We start from the raw sequence: 20776 nt of genomic DNA, 5'->3' as shown, positions 1-20776 counted from the left end.
TGTGTGTGTGTGTGTGTGTGTGTGTGTGGATAATAGCAAACACGGAAATACATTTTTGGCACGCAGCAATGAATTTTGTTCACTCAAATTCAGCTTTTCTTCAAAATAAATTTCTCCTCAAAATACAACACTTGCACCTGCAAACCTTTTTTACGTGCGTTAAAATTTTTTTTACATGCGCTCAGAATAGTGGCACAAAAATAACGCCATAGAAAGGAACTTAAAGCTTAAGTGTGGAAAATCTTTCTTTACTTCTACTTTCTATGGACAGAATAAAGGTGTACAAGCATGCACCATGTGTGTATTGTAGTAACAAAATTCAGTGTAGGTTTGAAGTAACTGGGTCAAATGAGAGACAAGCCATGATTTAAATGTCAACCTACACATTTTTCAATATTTTTGTTCTGTAACTGTAAATTTAAAACACAAGTGTGGGGGGAAAAAAATACAAGTAAATATGAATGTTTTGTACACGTTTCCAAATTTTATTCTAGAAGCACTGACATTCTTGCAACATATTTAACTTGATACCATGAGTCATACTGTCAGAATCCTCGAAGCACAGGCCAAGATGGAGGAATGTTACCCTCTTTAGCCCTAGCTAATCAATCACCCAAAGACCCAGACATTTATAATTTATTTGAAAATCATATATTTGGCCTAATAGAAAAACACACACACACACACACACACACACACACACACACACACACACACAGTTTAATTTGAGAGACTGACATTTTGGTTTTATTTTATACTAGAAAGGCTAAAACCCTGGTCGAGGTGTTGTACCCCATTCCCACCTACACACAACTTGACTAATTGATCAAGTTGACTCCAAGAATAATGGCAGTGCTCCCCTTGTTTATGTAACCCAATATGTGTCTGTATTTCTGAATAGGCATAAGTGACTGGCAGTGGAACCACTCAGGGCCACGAAAAGGTAATCCCGTAGCAGAAATAGCAGAAATCCCTAATTATTTAAGCATAACCTCTGCAAAACATTAGTGGCCAGTTTTAATTCATGTTGTACCATGTCACCTAAGTACAAAGACATTTTTTTTTTTCTTGAAGCACTGGTACAGTTGAGGCTATTCTCATGTGTAGATAATAGATATTTTGCTAATGTAAGGTTAAATTTCATGAAGCAGGATCAGTAGATCAATTAAATTAACCACAAAAAGGACCATAGCACTCGGGGTAGATGCGCACTCCTTTACATTTCATCACAGGCCATCTGCTATTACCGAGCTGTCATTTCTGTCTGGACTTTGAAATTTAGATTTTCATTTTGAGAACGGATCACAAATGACCCAGCAATGTGCCAATTATCTGTGGGCAAGAGTGAAACTAGTCAGTGATCCTAAGCTTACCTAGCCCTGCTAATTACTGGTCTAAGACCTACACTGCAGTGTGTGTCCAACCTTAGGAATATGCAGAACTTAAGATGTCCTTAATATGTTTCTGTTTAAATTTTTTAATTATAACATTAACAATAATTAACTGGTTAGTCTATTGATCCTGCTTTTTGAATTTACCCCTCAGGTGAGTTGACGGTAGGAGAGATTTTAAATAACTCCTTCCAAGTCCTAATTGACAACTCTCATAAAGGTAGGTTTCTTCAAATATATTACCACAGTTGTGATAATGATGATAATGATGTATTGATATTTGATATTTTCAGTCACCCACAGCCGAGGAGCTGAGAGGGCTGTTGTCTCCTTGTTTTGAAAGGGTAATATGTATCTATAAGGCTGACCAGCCCTAAATGTGTTTTTTGTTTGTTTTTTTTTTCTTTTCTAATACAGATGCCAACAACTTACACAACAGCTCTGCGGCTACGACACCTGTCACCAACTCTGCAGCCAACACCTCTGCTGTGAACCGCAGTGTCAATTCCAGCAATGCTGTTACCATCACAGCTCAGATTAATACTGCCACCAGCACCGTTAACATTACATCGCCAGTTAACCTGCAGCACCCTGTCACCATCACTGGCCCTGTGAACCTGACCTCTGTTGGAATCCCTACAACAGCACACATGAATATTGCCCACCCGGTAGCTATCACCACTCCTATGCCCATGAATATAACTGGGCCACTCAATATTGCTATGAGGCCCATGGAGTCTATGCCTTTTCTTTCCCAGGTTCTGCCATCCTCCCCTCCTTGGTAGATCTTTTGTTCCTCATGTAACAGTTAGTGATGTTTTAACTGCCTAATAACGGACAAAGCCATTAGATATTAGTAAAATCTCCCTCTAAATGAGTTGATAGTGTACTGGGCATAAAAAGGTGAACTAATGTGTCACGTAGATGGTAACCAATGATTGTTACTTACAGAGGTCAGCATTATTACAACATTATGTGGTAATTATGGATTTTATTTTTAGTTAATACAGAAAATACATATTTTTGTAACTTAGCAATGGTCAGAAATTAATTAATCAGAGTACTAGCATGTACATAAATTGTTCTTTTATAGAATATATATGCATTTTGTTTTATGCATTTTACCTTAGGACATTAGTAGAAATGTTTTAATAGGGGAAGACTTTGTTGATTGTGAGTTGTTGGTTTTTTTGTTTTGTTTTGGGGTTGTTGTTTTTTTTGGTTTTGGTTTTGTTTTTGTTTTTTTGCCTAATTCAGTGAACCTGAAAAACCACAGTCCTACATCATATTGATGCAAAATCTGTAAATCCAATAATATGTCCAATAATATTGATAAATAGTTGTCAAACCTATTAGTTGGATCCCTGAAGGCAGAGCCAGTCTTACATGTCCATGTTTTAAAGAGCTGCCATTGCTTGCTTTCAACGTCACGAATGAGCTCTCATGCTCAGGTAATTCCAATTTGTTACATCGTCATCATTTAACTAGATAACATGTGATTTCATAGTTTGGGAGAAGTGGAAATAGGTTTAAGCCAAAGAATTTTATAAATGTAATTTTGCCCATGAATGATATTTTCAAAAAGAAGGGGGAAATCTTTTAACCAGTATGGAGATTGTTTTTTTTCATCTGAAAACCAGAGAGAATAAATTGTTGCCTTTAAAGAGACTAACACAGTAGATGCTAACGTGTCCTGGTCATCACACGATTACGCTCAAATGTTTCCAGGACCCAGTATATTGCTCAAATATGAATTCTACTTTTTGTACCATTTTAATGTTTGATAATGCTAATATTGATGTATTAGTCAATTGTATTACTCACAGTTGATCATGTGAACAGTTTTAATTACACCTATAGACTCAAACCAAAAAGTAGGTTCTTTCACTTAAACATGGTTTTAAATTATTGGGCAGTTATTACACTTCCAGCTGTTCCATGTTAAACTACTTTGTATTTGCATTTTACCCTTTTACAAATATGTATAATTTTACTGTAATGGTTGACACTGAGCAAACTCAGTGCAGGAGTCTTTACCGTAAACGCAATATACTGTAGGGAGACAAACCATTTAAGATCATTATTTGACAAGACACTGTTGATCTTATCAGAGTGAGAAGTAAAAATTATATTGTGCAACTGGACATCTTAAAATATGGATAATGTGTGATGCTATACTGATATTTAGGAAATGTCTTAATATTTGTGTTGCTTCTTCTTTTCTTTTTTTTGTCCTTTTTAGCTGATTTTTATTTTAGTGGACTTCTCAGTATTTTATATTTGATATGTTTTAAAGTTAAAACAAGATATGTTTATTTGGAGTATGTTTTGATAAATTTTGCGCCCCTCCCCAGCAGAATTTCTACAGTTAAAGTTGCTGGAAGCACAATCATTCCTTACTGCTGGAGACAAGTTTATGTGGAACTAAGTTTGGGGGGGTTGTATTATTTTGTATTTGAACGTGACAGGTGAAAGTATTGCTTCCTGAAAAATGTCACTTAGGCTTTGCCTGTTAAAATCCTGGTATTATCAAAAGTCAAACATTAAATGTAGCTTTTTTTAAGACATTTTAAACGTGAAAGCCAAAAGAGAAGACATTAAATTTAAGTGGCGCAGTCCCAAAGTTTCTGTGGTGTGTTCAGTTGGTTAGATTTTTAATTTAGCAGATAGTGGATCCCATCACTGTCCATCATTTGTGTCAACATGTCAGACATTTTACTCTGACCTTTTTTTCTTTTTCTTTCCTTTCAAACCAATAATGTAAAACACTATTTTATTGCCTTTACCCATGGCAGATAAAGCCTTTCTATTAACTACATGTTATTGGTGCAAAAACTTCATCAACACTGATGTGGCCGTCCAGCCTGGAGAGAAAGGAGAATAAGGAGTCTTATACATAAGCCTGGTGTCACTTTATTTTTATTATGAGAAAAATCCCACTAAAAAGGAAAACATGTTTTACTTGCTGCAGTTTTTATACAGCTGCAAATGTCCAAAAACATTTGGACGCACTCACAATTTTTTAAATTTTGCCCTTTGTACACCATCTCACTGGATTTTAAGACAAATAATTAGGATGTGATTAAAATGCAGACTTTCAATTTTAATTTAAGAGGTTTTACATAAATTCTGTATTAACTATTATGAATTACAGCAGCTTTTTTTTTTTTTACAGGCCCCAATTAGACAGCTGACAAACAGTTTCATGGCAAAGTGACACCTCTTCTTTGATTATTTTTAGCTGGTAAATTATCTGGACATCATTACAAATGTTGAATTTGCATGTGGTAGTTATTAACCTCAATATGAGTGGGAGTCAAACCGTTGGTTACACTCAAGAAAAAGAAGACCAGGTTAGAAAACATTTTGGTTTTGTCTTGGACAAATAAAACCAATGTTATCATTTACCAGAATAGTAGGAAGAGATTCGAAGCATACTACATAATTTGTCAAACAAAGCCTTGGCACGGGCATGTACGGCTTCCACAAATGTTCATTGATGACATGGCTTCTGATAGGATTAGTAGGATGAATTCTGAAGTGTACAACTATACTTTCTGTTTCTATTAATGGCAAATAGATAATGTTGCAAGGTAGACTGCAAAACCAGCCCAAGAGAAAAAGAAGTGAGATATGTTCATTGGCCAAACCAGTCACCTGGTGTCAATTCATATTTTCAGTTAGTAAAGACAAAACTGGAGACCTAGGCAGATGTCCACATCTTGGTGATGTCCATGGGTTGAAGACTTCCAGCAGTCATTGACTGCAAAAGATAATCATTTTTATTACCGTTGCTAAACATTAGTAAACGGATAAAGCAATACTTTTGCTAAACTATTGACTTAAGGCAGAAAATGTGCATCTTAATCACATCTTGGTTATTTTTTTAATTTAATTATATTAGTTTTTAATTTTTTGGTTTCAAAATTAAAATTGCCAGTGTGGTGCTTTAAGCGCAACATAATAAAAATGTTATTCAAATGCTTGTGGATTTAACTATACCTTATCCCTCCAATACTGAATACGGAGTGTTGTCTGTCATCTAAGATTACCAAAATAGGAAAATGGTCATAGTACAAAGTTATCTACATGTTGTCCACTCCAAATGGTGCTACTAATTAGAGATTGAACATGAAGCCATTAATTACTTCTAGAATAATCCCCAGTGCAATAGTATAGTAGGACATTAGGTCTTGCTTGTATTTCCATTAGCCGTGGCACAGTGTTAGTAATATCAAACTATAGCAGCACAGATCAAACCTGTCAGCAGAGAAATGTTCTCGACGTTTGTAATTTGTTTAGGAAAGTTATCTGTTGCTAGAAAGAGAGAAATAAACTACAGCCTTATTCTGTGTAAAAGCAGAGTTTTCTCTGTAGGTTTAATATGACTAATTTTATTTATTTTATTGTTGTTGTTATTGTTTTCTTGTCACTCTAGCAACCTAGATAATTGGGATAATTAATAAAGAACATTTGCCTAGGTGTAAACAAAAGATCAAGATGCTAAAGGATGGGTGTTGTGTTACTGATGTTATTACTTAGTGGTTTTGACAATTTGCAACCATGTGCATGCAGCATCCACTGAGTTGCCCTTAGAAGTTACAGGCTCATGACTCTAAATGTTTACATACCTTTTCCTGCTGTTTCAGCCATTTAATTTTCATTTGTGCCCCCTTCAGTTGAGACTTGTGAGCTTGCACATATTCTGCTGCTCTCTTGGGCAGGAATAGGTTTACAGAGCACGTTACATCTGGAGATGTCTGCTTGATTGTTTGAAAGGGTGAACATGTTTCCTGGCTGTGAGTGTCTTGAGCAACATGAATATACAGTTTTTTGATACTTGGATTTTGTAGTTTTTCACCCTTTTACAGTGTAGGAACTCCGTAGCACCTGCAGTAAATGGTAAGATATAGGGACTACAGGACAATGGTACATAGAGGGGCATTCCAGTTTGGTGTAACTGGACAATGACTGTCAGTCCCACTTCACCTGGCTCATCTGTATGTTGTCAACTCAGTTGTTTAGCTCATTAATTTCATTTTATGTATGCTAACAGTCCACAAGGGAAGGTGCTTTTAATTTTGAATGGCATTATTTGTTGAAAATATATTTCCTGGTTCTTTTGTTTGTTTTATGTTGCCTGTGGATGATGAGTTGATTAGAAGGTAATTAGAAGGGTGAAGACTTTTTATAAAAACACTAAAAAAAAAAAAAAATACAGGATGAAAGCTTAGTATGTGGTGTCATTTGTCCTTCTTTAGTGGCTGGTTAACAAGTGTGCCTAAAATACTTTACAAGACTTTTCTCACACATTGATACTTCCTCTTCTAGTTAAGCTGTGCAAGAGAATAGCCTTGTGAAGGAATCCTTCATTAGTTCAAATGACCTAGGGTCCTGCATGGCCAGTTTTTGGCTTTGTTCTTTAAAGCTAACAATAATGAACTTAATGGACTAATCTTGAAACGCAAAGTGATTGATCTTTAAAAGCGCATGCTCCTGTTAACGTATCATTGACATTTCTCTGTGTGGTTTCACTTTGTAATCCAGCCTAATATGAAAAACAATTTGTTTGGCCAAATAATTATTTCAGTTTTGTTTTGTTTTTTGGTGAAGTTTGTAATTTGGCAGATGTGAAGGCAAATGAATGTATATCTTTGTATAAACCATTTAGTTCAGAAGACATGCTAGTTATGACACACAAGGAAAAAAAACTTTTATAAATCCTTTTTGTATTAGAACATTAACAGTGGTAATTTTTGTATATATGAAGATTAGGCTTTCTGATTAGCAGAAAGGTAAAACATTCCTACATTTTTTTAAATGTATGTCCATTGAGAATAATTATGTAAACATATTTCCAATGTTTTATGTGCCTTTTATTTTAATTTGTTTAAATAAAAGAAAAGAATCAAACTTGTTTGTGGACAGTCTGATACGGAGGAATTTCAGTACTCATTCAAGATAAATTTCTGGAGTGATGCAGATCATCTAAATGCGAGAAGTTGTAGTGACTAATAATTTTTGTTGCTTTTACTAGATTTAGTTGAGATTTCTGAAAGGTTATCTTTGTCGAAGCCCACAACACAAATAAATAGCAGAAAAGGAATAGATGGAGTTGCTGATCTTTTGCAGTGGAGTGGCTGCTTTGAACTCCCGCTAATCCTAACCCACCAGACAGGTGTCTGCACTCATCGTAATTTTGCCAACATGAAACTGTTCAGTAAATCTTGGCATCGTTATTATTCTTCACACAAACCTTTCTGTGATGTGAGGATTGTCAGCCTAACTACAGCTCACACTTTATGTTATCTGCACTCAGACTGGATGTTAGTCCGCGCATGCTACACTGTCACTTTGACAGTCCAGCCAGATGAACCTGTGACACAGCTGCATTCTGAGCATATTTCAGATCAACACTTCCTGTTTCATGTTTAACACATCAGACTCTGCAGCTGTCAATGTCAACATCCAGAGCCTTCAGGAACTCATGGCAAACCTTATTCACCCCAGGGCCTCTGCCACCAAGAAGTTGTTCAATTGCCTCATTGGCCTCACCCCCCTGTGATGGACGAGTCATCCCCCTGTGCTTCCTCTATAGAAGATATGTCATTGGGATAAGGAGGTCCTCCAAGTATTCCTTTCAACACCTGACAATATCCTCAGTTAAGGTCAGCAGCGCCCCACTGTACACAAATCAGGCTTTCCTCTCCTGAGTTGCCTGACGGCTTGCCTCATACTCTTTGAGGAATGAGGCTACGCATTATTATAATGGTGATTTTTCTTTTACAAACAACTCATGAGAATTTCAAGCTGTTTTTAACACTCTGACACTGACACTGGTCTCTCAATCTCCCGTTGGGTAGCTGTGAGTTTCTCCATGATGTTATTTACCTTCAGTTCCGTGGTCTTTTCAGTCTTTTGCTCACAGAGCAGATTCTGAGACCTCACGACCGCAGCCAACTGATCCGCGATGTAATCCAGCTTCCGCCCAGAGGTGTTGTTCCGAGTGGATTCTTCCCTGATGTAATCCAATATACGCTCAGAGGTGTTATTCTGAGCCTTCACTGCAGCCGTTAGCGCCTCAAGCCTTAACCATGCTGCATTCAGTGAGCCCTTCTGAGAAGCCGCGACCTCGTCCCATCGTTTCAATCCCAGCGGGCAGCCTTGGGGGGGTTTGAACAGCCGGTTCCGCTTTCTTAATTCTCCGATAAGCCAGGGCCAAGCCAGCTCCGATCAGCAAGAACCCTGTTATCATGGTTCCGAATAGGTAGATATCTTCAGCGTCCTCGATCGACAGTCCCGCCAGGCACACGATCCTCCATGTCTGCCACCCGTCCATCGTGTATCCGGCAGGGAAAGTCCCTCCAGGGCACTCAGGCTCTCCCGAGCCCAAACTTCTCGTTGAGAAAAGGGTGTCAATAGCATTCAGAGACCAGTTGATCAAATCGTATTCACTATAGCTACTGTACATTATCTCTTACACTTTAAAGTATTATTAGAATAAATTATTATTATTATTATCATGATTAATATTATTCTTATTCTTATTATTAGCTGTATAAAGTGATACCTTTAGACTGCAGCTTTGACATTTCTGATGATGTGTACCTGGAGTAGGTGCTGATCCAAACTTTACTGTGTCGTGCTCCTGGCTGCCTCTAGATGGTGCATCTGTGAAGGAACTGCTGGTGATTGAGAAGGAGGGCTTTTCATCGGTGCTCACACACTCCTCCTGGGGCTCTGTCTGGCTCCTGTGGTTCTGTTGGCCATTGAGGGGCCCAGTGGGGCAGTTCTGTTGGGCACATGCATTTACAGTGCTCTCGGGTTCCTTCTTAACCGTTTCTGTCCATTGGCTCTGGGAGGCTGAACCAATTCCAGAGGCCCATTAGGTTTCCTACAGTTCTGACATGGTGTCGCGCTGCATTTGCAAAGAACTAGCCCTGATGGGCTGTCCTTGGAAAGAGAGGCCCCCTGGGAGTCACTGGGTGTACTGCAAGCTTTAGAGCAGGGGTCAGGGGAAGAAGTCCTTTCTAATGAGGCCTGAGTTTTCATGTCCTCTGATGCTCCACTTGATTGTGTATTTGCTTTCTGCTCAAAGTGCCACTCTGTTGATGAGGCCTTCTGTTTGATGGATAGGTGTCGCATGATACTGCACTGGAGAGCGATGACATCCTGAATCCAGCTGAAACTGAGTGGGGTTTCTCTCCATAGCAGCCGCTATTAGGAGCTGAAAGAGTCTCTTGAGGAGTCGCAGGGTCGGAGCAGAAACTGTACAACTCTCGAGCTCTGCACCCTGAACTTCATCCTCAGGCTCTGCTGCCTCCTCCTCTCCATCGTTCTGCTCCTCTGAGGGGGTTGGGGTGGATGAAGTGTTGGAATTTGGAGTCTCAGGTCGGCTGCTTGGCCTGCTGCTGGTTCTGCGGTCCAATAGTCGTACCTGGGCCACTCATAGACCAGGGCCTGCAGCTCCGTCCCCCGGAGGAAGACCGTCAAGCTGCAGCCGGCCAGCGTTGAGCTGCAGCTCCACGGATGGAGAGGCAGAGCGCTTGGAGGAGGATTTCTCTGGCAGGTCGTTGGTCTGTTCAGACTTCTGTTCTGTACATAGACACACAAAAAAACCAAACACTGATTTAAAAAGCCATCTCTTGACCCTGCTGTCCTACCTAGTAAGAGGCGAATCGCCAACCTTCCTTTTATCTCAAAAATTCTTGAAAAAATAATTTTAAAAAGCTAACAGATAATTTTCAGAGGAATGGCTTATTTGAACAGTTTCAGTCAGATTTTAGAGCTCATCACAGCACAGAAACAGCTTTAGTGAAGGTTACACATCATCTTCTCATGGCCTCAGTGCAACGTTCAAAACTTTTGACCGTAATATTTTATTAAAGCAATTAGAGCATCCTGTAGGTATTGATTTCTGCAGTGGTTTGTATCATATTTATCTAAGGTTAATTATGGATGTGCTAGGACCAATTCTGTTTACAATTTAAATGCAGTATCATCAGAAGGCATAGCATACATTTTCACTGCTATGCAGAGGACACCCAACTTTATTTATCCATGAAGCCAGATAACACACACCAATTAGTTAAACTGCAGAAATGTCTTAAAGACATAAAGACCTGGATGGCCTCTAATTTTCTGCTTCTAAATTCAGATCAAACTGAGGTTATTGTACTCGGCCCTGAAAATCTTAGAAATATGGTATCTAACCAGATTCTTACTCTGGATGGCATTACCTTGGCCTCCAGTAACACTGTGAGGAACCTTGGAGTCATTATTGACCAGGACATGTCCTTCAACACACATATTAAACAAATATCTAGAACTGATTTCTTCCTATTCCAATCTTTGTGTAATATCTCTGAAATAAGAAATATCCTGTCTCAGAGTGACGCTGAAAAACTACTTCATGCATTTATTACTTCTAGGCTGGACTAGATGTTTTCTAGTATTTTGGGACATCATTTTAGAGACAGAACATTACTTTTTACTTACCACATTGTTCATTCTCGCCAATGTCTGAGATGCAGCAGATGATAATTTACACTTTGCACTGTCTTCATGGACTATTGGTTCATTTTACGCAGATTATATAATAAAGTCAGTCTTGTATTCCTTGCAGTCATATCAAACACACAGGCCAGCACCAAGAAATAAAGAAAAGTGCAAGACGCACTGAAAACGCTGACCTGTGTATCTCAATAATAAAAAAAACTATATACATATGTACAGAAATAACTCCTCAGACTAGCCGCATCATGATGGTCTCTGTGTAAGATGGAGAGGTGTTTCCAGCCTTTCCAGACACAGCGCAGACATGAGGAGTTAGAAAGTTTGCTCCAAAGCACGAGGAAACATCCATATGTAACATCCATGTTCCATATGTCCAGGAAAGGCTTCATTACTGATCACAGCCGGAGACGTTTCCTTGGTGGAGTGGGGCTCCTGCTGCTGCTCTCCTCCTCTGCAGGCTTCCTCTTTGCACCCTGTGTAAACCTCTTCAGAAACTGGCAGAGCACCGACATAATTACTCTGCCGTCAGAGGTGTAGTCTGTAACCCTCCATCGATTTGTCATTTCCCTTTCCTCTGTGCAATACACAGTGGAAATGACTCTGGTGATGGTGTCGCCGTCGACATCCAGGGTGCAGACGCAATTCCTCTGATCTGCCTTCAGGACAGAAAGATCTGCCTTCTCTGGAAGCAGAGGTGTGAGGAACCGTGAATGGAGGTGGGACCCTGCAGACGGCACCATTAAACCAGCTGGTGAGTTGGTAGGAGGAGATGGAGTGGTGTTCTCCAACTGACTCTCTGGCACATGGGTGAAAGGTGTCGTCAGCAGCAGTTTGTTAAAGAATCCCCTGAAGGCAATATAAGGAAACGCCTTCGTCCCCGTAACCAGGTTGTGGTTTAATGAGAGGACCAGATTTTTCATAGAGTCCACCTGGCTGGGGCTCAAAGGACGGTTCCTCAGGTTAGAAATGAACATCTGGCGTACGCTGACAGGACTCACCAGCTCAGCTACGAGAAAACAAAAAGATCATCTGTGTTAATCATGACATAATCAGACAAATTACGGATTTAAATGTCAAAACATGGCTTTATATCATCATATGCTATTTCTACACACAGCAATGAGAAGCCCGCAGCAGAACTCTTTATGAAAGCCTTAAGATTGGTAGAAGGTGAGAAAAATGGCTTTGCACTGTAAATGACTAAATTTCATGTTTTAAAACAAAGATCACAGCACCAAACTCTGCTTGTTAGCATGTTTAAACAGTAAAAATGTCCTGATGATAGAATTCATTTGCAAATTCACGTTTTAGCTGCATGTAAATTAAAAATGTACAGCTCATAGTAAAGAATAACTTTGTGTGTTCTTGGTGACTGTGAACAACATTTCATGATAAATGAATGTCATCCATAATATTTGTGAATTATGGACACATTGTCAGTAAGGCTGCATAGAGTTGAAGAAGAGCATTTGTTGAACTAAATCATTCATTTGTCTTTACTTCCTGATTTAATGTGTTTAAACTGCTGTTTGTTAGGAAGTCGTTGAAATGTATTAAATTGAACTGGAAATACTTAAAGATGTCCCATGCAAAGAGCAAAGAAAAAAAGACAAGTTACAGACTGTGTTAAAGAGGCATGCAGCTGTTTTCTCTAAAAAGCTATAGGAAAAATGAAAAGGGTTAAAGCCGAACTGCCTCTAAGACCCACTGTACCCAAATTCTGCCCACCACGTAACGTGCCGTATGCTCAAAATCTTCTAAACCCACAGATCTGTGTGGATAAGTATCCAATTCCACACACTGAGGACTTGTTTGCTTCGCTAGGTCAATTGCTCCATCTGGACCAATTGCTACCAACTGATACCTGGACAACATGCTCATCAGTGGTCCTGAGGATGCACCTCAAATGGATGAGGTCCTGAGCAGACTTAAAGAAGATGGCCTGCATCTCACGCAAGAGAAATGCCTGTTTTTCTTGGTCTAATGATATTTGTTTCGAGCCAGAAAGAACATTCCTGACACAAAATAGAATCAGTTTTTGGCAAAGTGACTTTTATATTTCCTTTATTTGTCCAGGTAAAAAGTGTCACTGACATTAAAAAGCGATCTATCCAGGAACGCAGCAGAAATATATAACATCACATTTCTATAAACACACTTTAAGTGACCAAGAAAGACTTTATTGATTGTAATAAAACTTAGGGTTTTTTGTCTTTAGTATGCGTACCACTGCCACTTACTTTCTTAAACTGGTCTGGTCCGCTGTTCAGAAAATCAGGATTATCAGTCAAATGCTTTTAAAACTTCAAACTTTTGAATTAGAATAACAATTATTAAAATTTATAAAACATCCTTAATAAAAAAAAATTCAACCCGGCCTTGATAAGCAATCTGCAATTAACAGTGGTTTTCCCTACTCACAGAACCCAAACACCACACAAGTAAATCCTCAAACTTATCACAAACCGCGGCACAAAAGAAAAGTGCACTTCAAAGACAGAAAAGCTCAACTGTGAGAATCACAGTAAACAAAAGGCCACTCTGTGGCCAACATCATTTATTTAGAGGAGGCCCCCGAAATTTAACAGAATTTTTTTATGATATATATATCGTGAAATCATATGTACTTCTATACACCATATACCTATACTAGAGTGTTTATATATTGGAATTACAATGTTAAGCAATTGCTCAAATTGTGATCCATATATTTAGGTCAAGCATTATTTACATTTGCAAGAACACCTGTTAATGCACAGTGGTTGTTTTGAGATTTAATAATTGGGACTTATGTGCAACTTTGAGAGTTTTGTGGTCTATTTTGACAGGTTTGTGGCATATGGTTGGTAGAAATTGGTAGAGAATCCTGGCTATTTAAGCACTTGTGGGACTCTCCACCATTTGCTCTTAGAACTGAAGAATCTTCTTGGATGAGAGGTGAAGCGTCTTCAAGACACCTAAAGAAGCCCAGTTGCTTTTTTTTCCCAAGCTCCTTAGATTACCATGAACTGGACGACTGAGAACCTACACACACTATAACATGTTCAACCTCTGTTCACTACAGTATTTACTAATATAAGTAATATAAGTAAAGGTATTAGACTTTAAAAACCGTAGAAACATCGGAAATCACTTTTTGGTAGATTTTGGCACAAAAAGTTTTATGTAGTATTTTATTTTGAAGGTCGTTGGCGGAAGTTTCCTTATTTACACGCTAACCATTTAACAGTAGTATTCCACCAAGTCTTCCACGGACTGCCACGTCGAGATCCGTGACGACAAGGTTTGTAACTATTCTTTCACACTGTGATTCTCTGCTATAACGAACCCGACTATTACGAGTCCGGTAGAAATATGCTGGCCAACAGAAACTGTCCCAACTCAGGACAGTTACTTGTAACTCACTGCTAATAATAAAGTAACTCAGTGCTGCTGAATCGTCAGCAGTATTTTGTCATCGATGAAGCTCACGCTTCCTAAAGTTAGAACTAACTACTATACTAACTACTGTCACTGAAAGGCACCGGATACAAAACCGTAACTTCCTCGACAGTACGTAATACTGTCTAAGAGAAAATAGGAAGACTAGAAAACTCCTGTATTTAACGCAGTCCCCTGTGAAGTCAGCGCCTTCTCAGTGTGGAACTAATGTTACGAAGTGTAACGTTAGCATGATATGAATACACTGTGCCGCGATACTCACGATTCAGGTACTACTTTTACCCTAACCCTAGTAAATATAGCATGGGGGGTGACTGTCGAAGGTCAGACTGCTTCGGAATCTTTTTTTGTATTTCTGCATGCTGGAGACTGTTGATGACTAAGTGTATCTTGAACGTCAGCGACTGAACATTTCTTGCCCTCCAAACTGCTTGATTTTTTTTTTTTTTTTTTAATACACTCGTGAAACTTGCTTTATGTAGAACATACCTGCTTGGTTTGTTTGAATCTCGGTGCAGTAAAGGTTGTTTTTAAATTCACCTGGGTGAATTTGATTTGAAGCTTACAGTGTATTCTTTTGTAGCAATACGATTGTGGAGTAGTGCTTTATTGTTAGTTAAGGATTTCTCCAGGTAATGGTCTCACTGAGATTAAAATCTCTTTTTCAAAGAGAGACCTAATAAGGTTGATTAGTGACTCTACTTTGACCAATGAACAATGCTAAAACATAGTACATAGCACCAATAATAATATTAAAAGAGAAGAATGTATAATTTGCAATTCATAATAATAATAATAATAATAATAATAATAATAATAATATTGGCAAATGTGTACAAGTAAATGGTAAATGGCCTGTATTTGTATAGCGCTTTATAAGTAGAGCTTAATAGGTATTCTGTCTCTCTCTAATAGGTTTATTTGGTTTTTATCCCTCAGTTTCAAAAAGGCTGATTGGGTATTGTCATCACCCTGCCAGGTGGGCAGGTAGGCAGATGGCCAATGTGGACACCCAAGTTTGGGAATGCGATAACTCGAGAACAAAGCAACATAGGAATTTCAAATGATACCATAGGTGTATTAACTAAAAATCTCAGACGAGTTTGAATCTTAGTGACCTCGACCTCAAGGTCTGGGTCAGAGTTCAATTTTTCTGAAAATCCTATGAATGCGATAACTCAAGGAGAAGTTAATGCTATAGGTTTATCTACTAAAAATCTCTTAACAGGTTTAAATCTTAGGGACCTCAGCCTCAAGGACAGAGGTCAGAGGACAGAGAAGTTTTCTAGTAATCCTGTGAATGCAATAACTTCAAAACAAATTTATAACTTAAGAAAAATCTAAATAACTAAAAACCGTGAAAGCACATAGATTTGCTCTCCTGATATTTAGACTGTAGTATTGATATTTTAACCTTTGCTGTTCAAAAACTGTGAGCCTCACTGTAATAAGAAAAGGTAAACATGGACTGTAAATCATTTGTAAATGTCATAAATACGTGTTATTGTTGTAAGCATTTGTACTGAAACTGAAGAAAATGGAAGGTTCTTGTGTGTTACATGTCAAGGCAGGTGGATGCCCCTTCCTAAACCCAAGTCTACCGAGCTCTATTTCTTTAACCTCCTAAGACCCAAACTCTTCCACGGCACTCATTTTTAATTTCTCTTTGATATTTGGGCATGTCAGGACACGATGAATGTAAAAGCAAAGAATTACCAGATTTTTTTTTTTTTTTTACCTGATTTTTGTTTCTAAGAAAAATGAGAGCCACATATGAGGATATTCATTTAAAATTTCGATAGAACAGTAGCACTATAATATCCTTGTAAGTGGATATCAGGCCCTTGTAGAGCAAAATTGAGTATTTTGGCCTAAATAACCCAAAATGGGATGTCCACATATGTGGACGCCAGGTCCTAGGAGGTTAAAGGGGATGCAACAAGGAATAATTTGATCATTGATGTTTTCCATCTATTATTGTAGGTTTTTAACTTCAAGGTAAAGGCACCTTGATCAGATGTTGTGACTGACATTATAAAAATGTAACTGAATTGAGTTTGCTTGTCGAATTGAAATGGAAGAAATAGACATTGTCATAATGGTGGAGGATCACATAAGGGACTTGGCTTGTCAGCCATTACTGGACAGTGTGGAATCGTTTCCGGTCCTTGCTAACTCTTGAGACTGCTATATCAGTATCATTTTTGTCTGCTTACTTCTGAAACTGAGACTTAAAACAACTAGGTGTGAACTCATTTCTATTACTCCTTTGTGCCACCATGTAATTTACAACAAGTGTGTGTGTGTGTGTGTTTTAGGACTACAAATGAACTGCATAGAAAAAGGGTTTCAGGATAAGTAACAGAAATATTAATGCCAAAATTTAATGCTAACTATTGTATGCTTCCCCAGGTTCCAGTGAGCACAGCAAGACAAATCATCACTTGGTCGTAATGAGGCAGCTTAAAGGCAAGCCGAAGAAAGAAACCTCTAAGGACAAGAAGGAGCGCAAACAGGCAATGCAGGAAGCCCGTCAGCAGGTTGCTACTGTAGTCCTGCCCACACTAGCTGTAGTGGTCTTACTTATCATCGTCTTTGTCTATGTGGCCACCAGACCTGATGCTATTGAGTAGACACTAAAGAAACATCTACTTCCCAGCTGGTGTGGCAAATTGACTTGGTTATATCGAAAGGATTGACCCTATCATGTGATGACCATACTTGTGCAGGCCAGTTACTGGGCCTAGGACTATTGTTTATTTTAAGGAAACCCTTCTTCAAAGTGTGTCTTCATGCTGCAAAAAGAAGAAAACATTGCTCCTTGGTGCCTCCAAATGTATGAGGGTAAAACCACATTTAATCTTGGTTGTTAGAGTCTTACAGCCACTGATGGATTTGTGTGTATGTTTAACAAAACAATGCACTATCCTGCATACCAAAGTACTTATGCAGAGCTTTCAAAATGTGACCACAGGTGTTTAATGTCTAAAGTGTTCAATGTAAAAAATTGGTCTTGTGACTTGTGCTGTTAAAAATATTTCAAATCAATGCAAACAAGGTCCTTTACCACACCTTAGACATATCTCACATTTACAGTATCTGTACAAATATGTGTGACATGTTTAGAATAATTCTTGTGCCTACCTTGTGTGAATGTCGCTGTGAAATATTTTATTTTAAGAGCAGTAGGATCACACATGAATTTCTTCATCTTCAAAATGTTTAGAAGCCTGATCCACAAAGTCATTGACACCCAAACATTTGAGTCATTCATGACTTGTTCAAAGTGTAACAAAGTGCCTTATAAGAGATTTGCATTTTTGCAAATAAAGAGATAAAACACAATGTGATTTGTTAAATATTTTAAATACTACAACTTTTATCTTTGTCTGTTTGTTTGTGGGGTTTTTTGTTTTGTTTTGGTGAAATGCAGCAAACCACATTCGTATTGGTGTTTATTATTACAACAGGGGTTTTGCTACTTGTTCTCAAATATAATCTTGGCATCAAGCATTGTGAGAAAGCTTGGCCAAAGTGGCTGAAGAAGGGCAGGAGACAGATCCTGTTAACTCCAAAGTTAACTTGGTGCAAATAAGCATGGACTTAAACCAAAATTAATGTCAAGTGCACTCAGCCACACTGACCTGATCCTCCTCTGTCAAACACCTGAGTTCTCTGCTTAAATACTCGATATCCAAACACAATATTCTCCTATGGAATATTCCATTCAATGGGTAATACTAAACATGATGATACTTTTTACCAAAAATAAAACGCACACCTCTAAAGTGTAGCCATTACATTTTACAATAATACATACAACTCTCAAACAGACAAAACCCTAAAATTGACTTTATTAAATTAAAACAATTTTCTTCCCCCTCTTCACCTGGTTCCTTCCTGTGATGTCAGCACTAAACAGGACAAGCTAACAGTTTAAATAAATGAAATTTTAACTTAACAAACTTGTCAAAATTTATTTAAAAGATGTTATATTAAGTAATCTGTAAAAGTGCAAAACATAAACAAACCCAGGATAGTAAATATTTGCAAGCTACAGAAAAAAAACAAGGTATGGCTAAATCAAAACAAGAATGTTAACTAAGAATAACAAACCTAAACTCTGGGCAAATGGTGTTCTCACCCACATTGTCACAAGCACACACAAAAAAACCCACACTATTGTGAAATTTCTGAATATTTTCACCTCAGAATGAATTTTCCAAATGTCTTTTTTGTCGGACAAAGCATACAGAAATAGCTGCATTTAACAAACAAAATGTGTTGTGGTTCAGTCAGGTTTCAGAGCTCATCACAGCACAGAAACAGCTTTAGTGAAGGTTACAAATGATCTTCTTATGGCCTCTGACAGTGGACTCATCTCTGTGCTTGTCCTGCTAGACCTCAGTGCAGCGTTCGAGGTCTGTTGACCATAATATTCTATTAGAGCGATTAGAGCACGCTGTAGGTATTACAGGTACTGTGCTGCAGTGGTTTGTATCATATCTATGTCATAGACTCCAATTTGTTCATGTAAATGGAGAGTCCTCTTCACACGCTGAGGTTAATTATGGAGTTCCACAGGGTTCAGTGTTTACATTATACATGCTTCCCTTAGGCAGCATCATTAGAAGACATAGCATACATTTTCACTGCTATGCAGATGACACCCAGCTCTATCTGTCCATGAAGCCAGATGACACACACCAGTTAGTTAAACTGCAGGAATGTCTTAAAGACATAAAGACCTGGATGGCCGCTAACTTTCTGCTTCTTAATTCAGATAAAACTGAGGTTATTGTACTCGGCCCTGAAACTTTAGAAATATGGTCTCTAACCAGATACTTACTCTGGATGGCATTACCTTGTCCTCCAGTAACGCTGTGAGGAACCTTGGAGTCATTTTTGACCAGGACATGTCCTTCAACGCACATATTAAACAAATATGTAAGACTGCGTTCTTCAATTTACGCAACATCTCTAAGAGATGATGTCTCAGAGTGACGCTGAAAAACTAGTTCATGCATTTATTACTTCTGGATATTACTTCCAGGCTGGACTACTGTAATTCATTATTATCAGGATGTCCTAAAAACTCCCTGAAAAGCCTTCAATTAATCCAAAATGCTACAGCAAGAGTCCTGACAGGGACTAGAAAGAGAGAGCAGATTTCTCCTGTATTTACTCCCTTTCATTGGCTTCCTGTTAAATCCAGAATTGAATTCAAAATCCTGCTCCTCACATACATATAGGTCACATATATTTAAGACACATAGGTCTTAAATAATCAGGCCCAATCTTATCTTAATGACCTTGTAGTACCATATCACCCTATTAGAGCATGCCAACGAGCTGTGGGTAGTGACCGAAAAAACAAGATCATAGATACAAGCAGCGGAAATTAGGGTGCCTGGCCTGTCCCTTAAAGATAGCGCGAGGAGCTCAGCCATCCAGGAGGGGTTCAGAGTAGAGCCACAGCTCCTCCACATCGAAAGAAGCCAGTTGAGGTGATTTGGGCATCTAACAAGGATGCCTCCTTGATGAGGTCTTCTGGGCATGTCCCACCAGGAGTAGGCTCAGGGCAGACCCAGAACACGCTGGAGAGATTATATCCTTCAGCTGGCCTTGGAAGGCCCTGGTATTCCCCCGGACAAGCTGGATGAGGTGGCCGGGGAGAGGGAGGTCTGGGCTTCTCTGCTTAGGCTGCTGCTCCCGTGACCCAGCCCAGGATAAGCGGAAAAAGACGGATGGATGATGGAAGACGGATTTTTGTAATTCCTTTCAGTTGTCTTGAAGAATAGTTTTCTAAGCTCCTTAAAGGACATTGCAAAGCACTTTAAGTATTTGCTGCCTTTTTGTTTTGTTCTCTGTCAAGACAATCCTATACTGCTTCATTTATATTAAGGTCAGAGTTCTGAAGAGGCCAATCCATGACTGATAGTGTCCCATTGTTTTCTATCCAGACATGCTTTTACTCCATTGGCAGGGTGTTTGGGATCATTGGGCCACATTCACAAACATTGCACTGCTAGTACATCACTAATGGTTTTAGGTTTTGAGAGTTGAGCCTGACAGTGTGACAAAATGGAACTTCTAAATATGATAATTTAAGAATAGAAATTAAGGTATGAAAACATTGATGAATCACTACTTTGTGTGTGCAACATTCATATGCACATTTATGCACAAATGTGTCCATAGCAAAGTGAGTGGTTATCATTGCCGACCTGCCAATGTGAGGGCGTTGTGGTTCAAGGTCAGAACACCCAATGATATTTGGGCACAACCTGATGACATCGGTTAATTAACTTATTGCAGTTACAGCGCAGATGTAAACATCTGTTTGTTGGGAGCAGTTCTGATTGTACAGTCTGACAGCTGCAGGAAGGAAGGATCTGCAGAAACGCTCATTCATGCATCTAGGATGC

The 20776-nt window shown here is 38.7% G+C and overlaps 1 protein-coding gene across 3 annotated transcripts in view; it reads left to right on the top strand.

The window, feature by feature from the left end:
- vezf1b (vascular endothelial zinc finger 1b) overlaps positions 1-7304 on the top strand; it is a 48150-nt gene extending 40846 nt beyond the window's left edge. Inside the window, exons 5-7 of one of the 3 annotated variants that reach the window (XM_005937125.3) lie at positions 902-943; positions 1546-1611; positions 1809-7304. In XM_005937125.3, coding sequence (XP_005937187.1) covers positions 902-943; positions 1546-1611; positions 1809-2176 — 476 coding nt within the window. In that variant the 3' untranslated portion in view covers positions 2177-7304. The remainder of the gene's footprint in view (positions 1-901; positions 944-1545; positions 1612-1808) is intronic. The other 2 variants (XM_005937126.3, XM_005937127.3) reach the window with 2 other exon arrangements.
- Positions 7305-20776: the final 13472 nt, after the last annotated feature.

The sequence above is a fragment of the Haplochromis burtoni genome, unplaced genomic scaffold (assembly GCF_018398535.1).
Source record: "Haplochromis burtoni strain Fernald_Lab_line unplaced genomic scaffold, NCSU_Asbu1 Contig_227, whole genome shotgun sequence".
In the NCBI taxonomy this organism is placed as follows: domain Eukaryota; kingdom Metazoa; phylum Chordata; class Actinopteri; order Cichliformes; family Cichlidae; genus Haplochromis; species Haplochromis burtoni.
The sequence above is the reverse complement of the archived record's forward strand: the minus strand, read 5'-3'. Positions and strand labels throughout refer to the sequence as shown.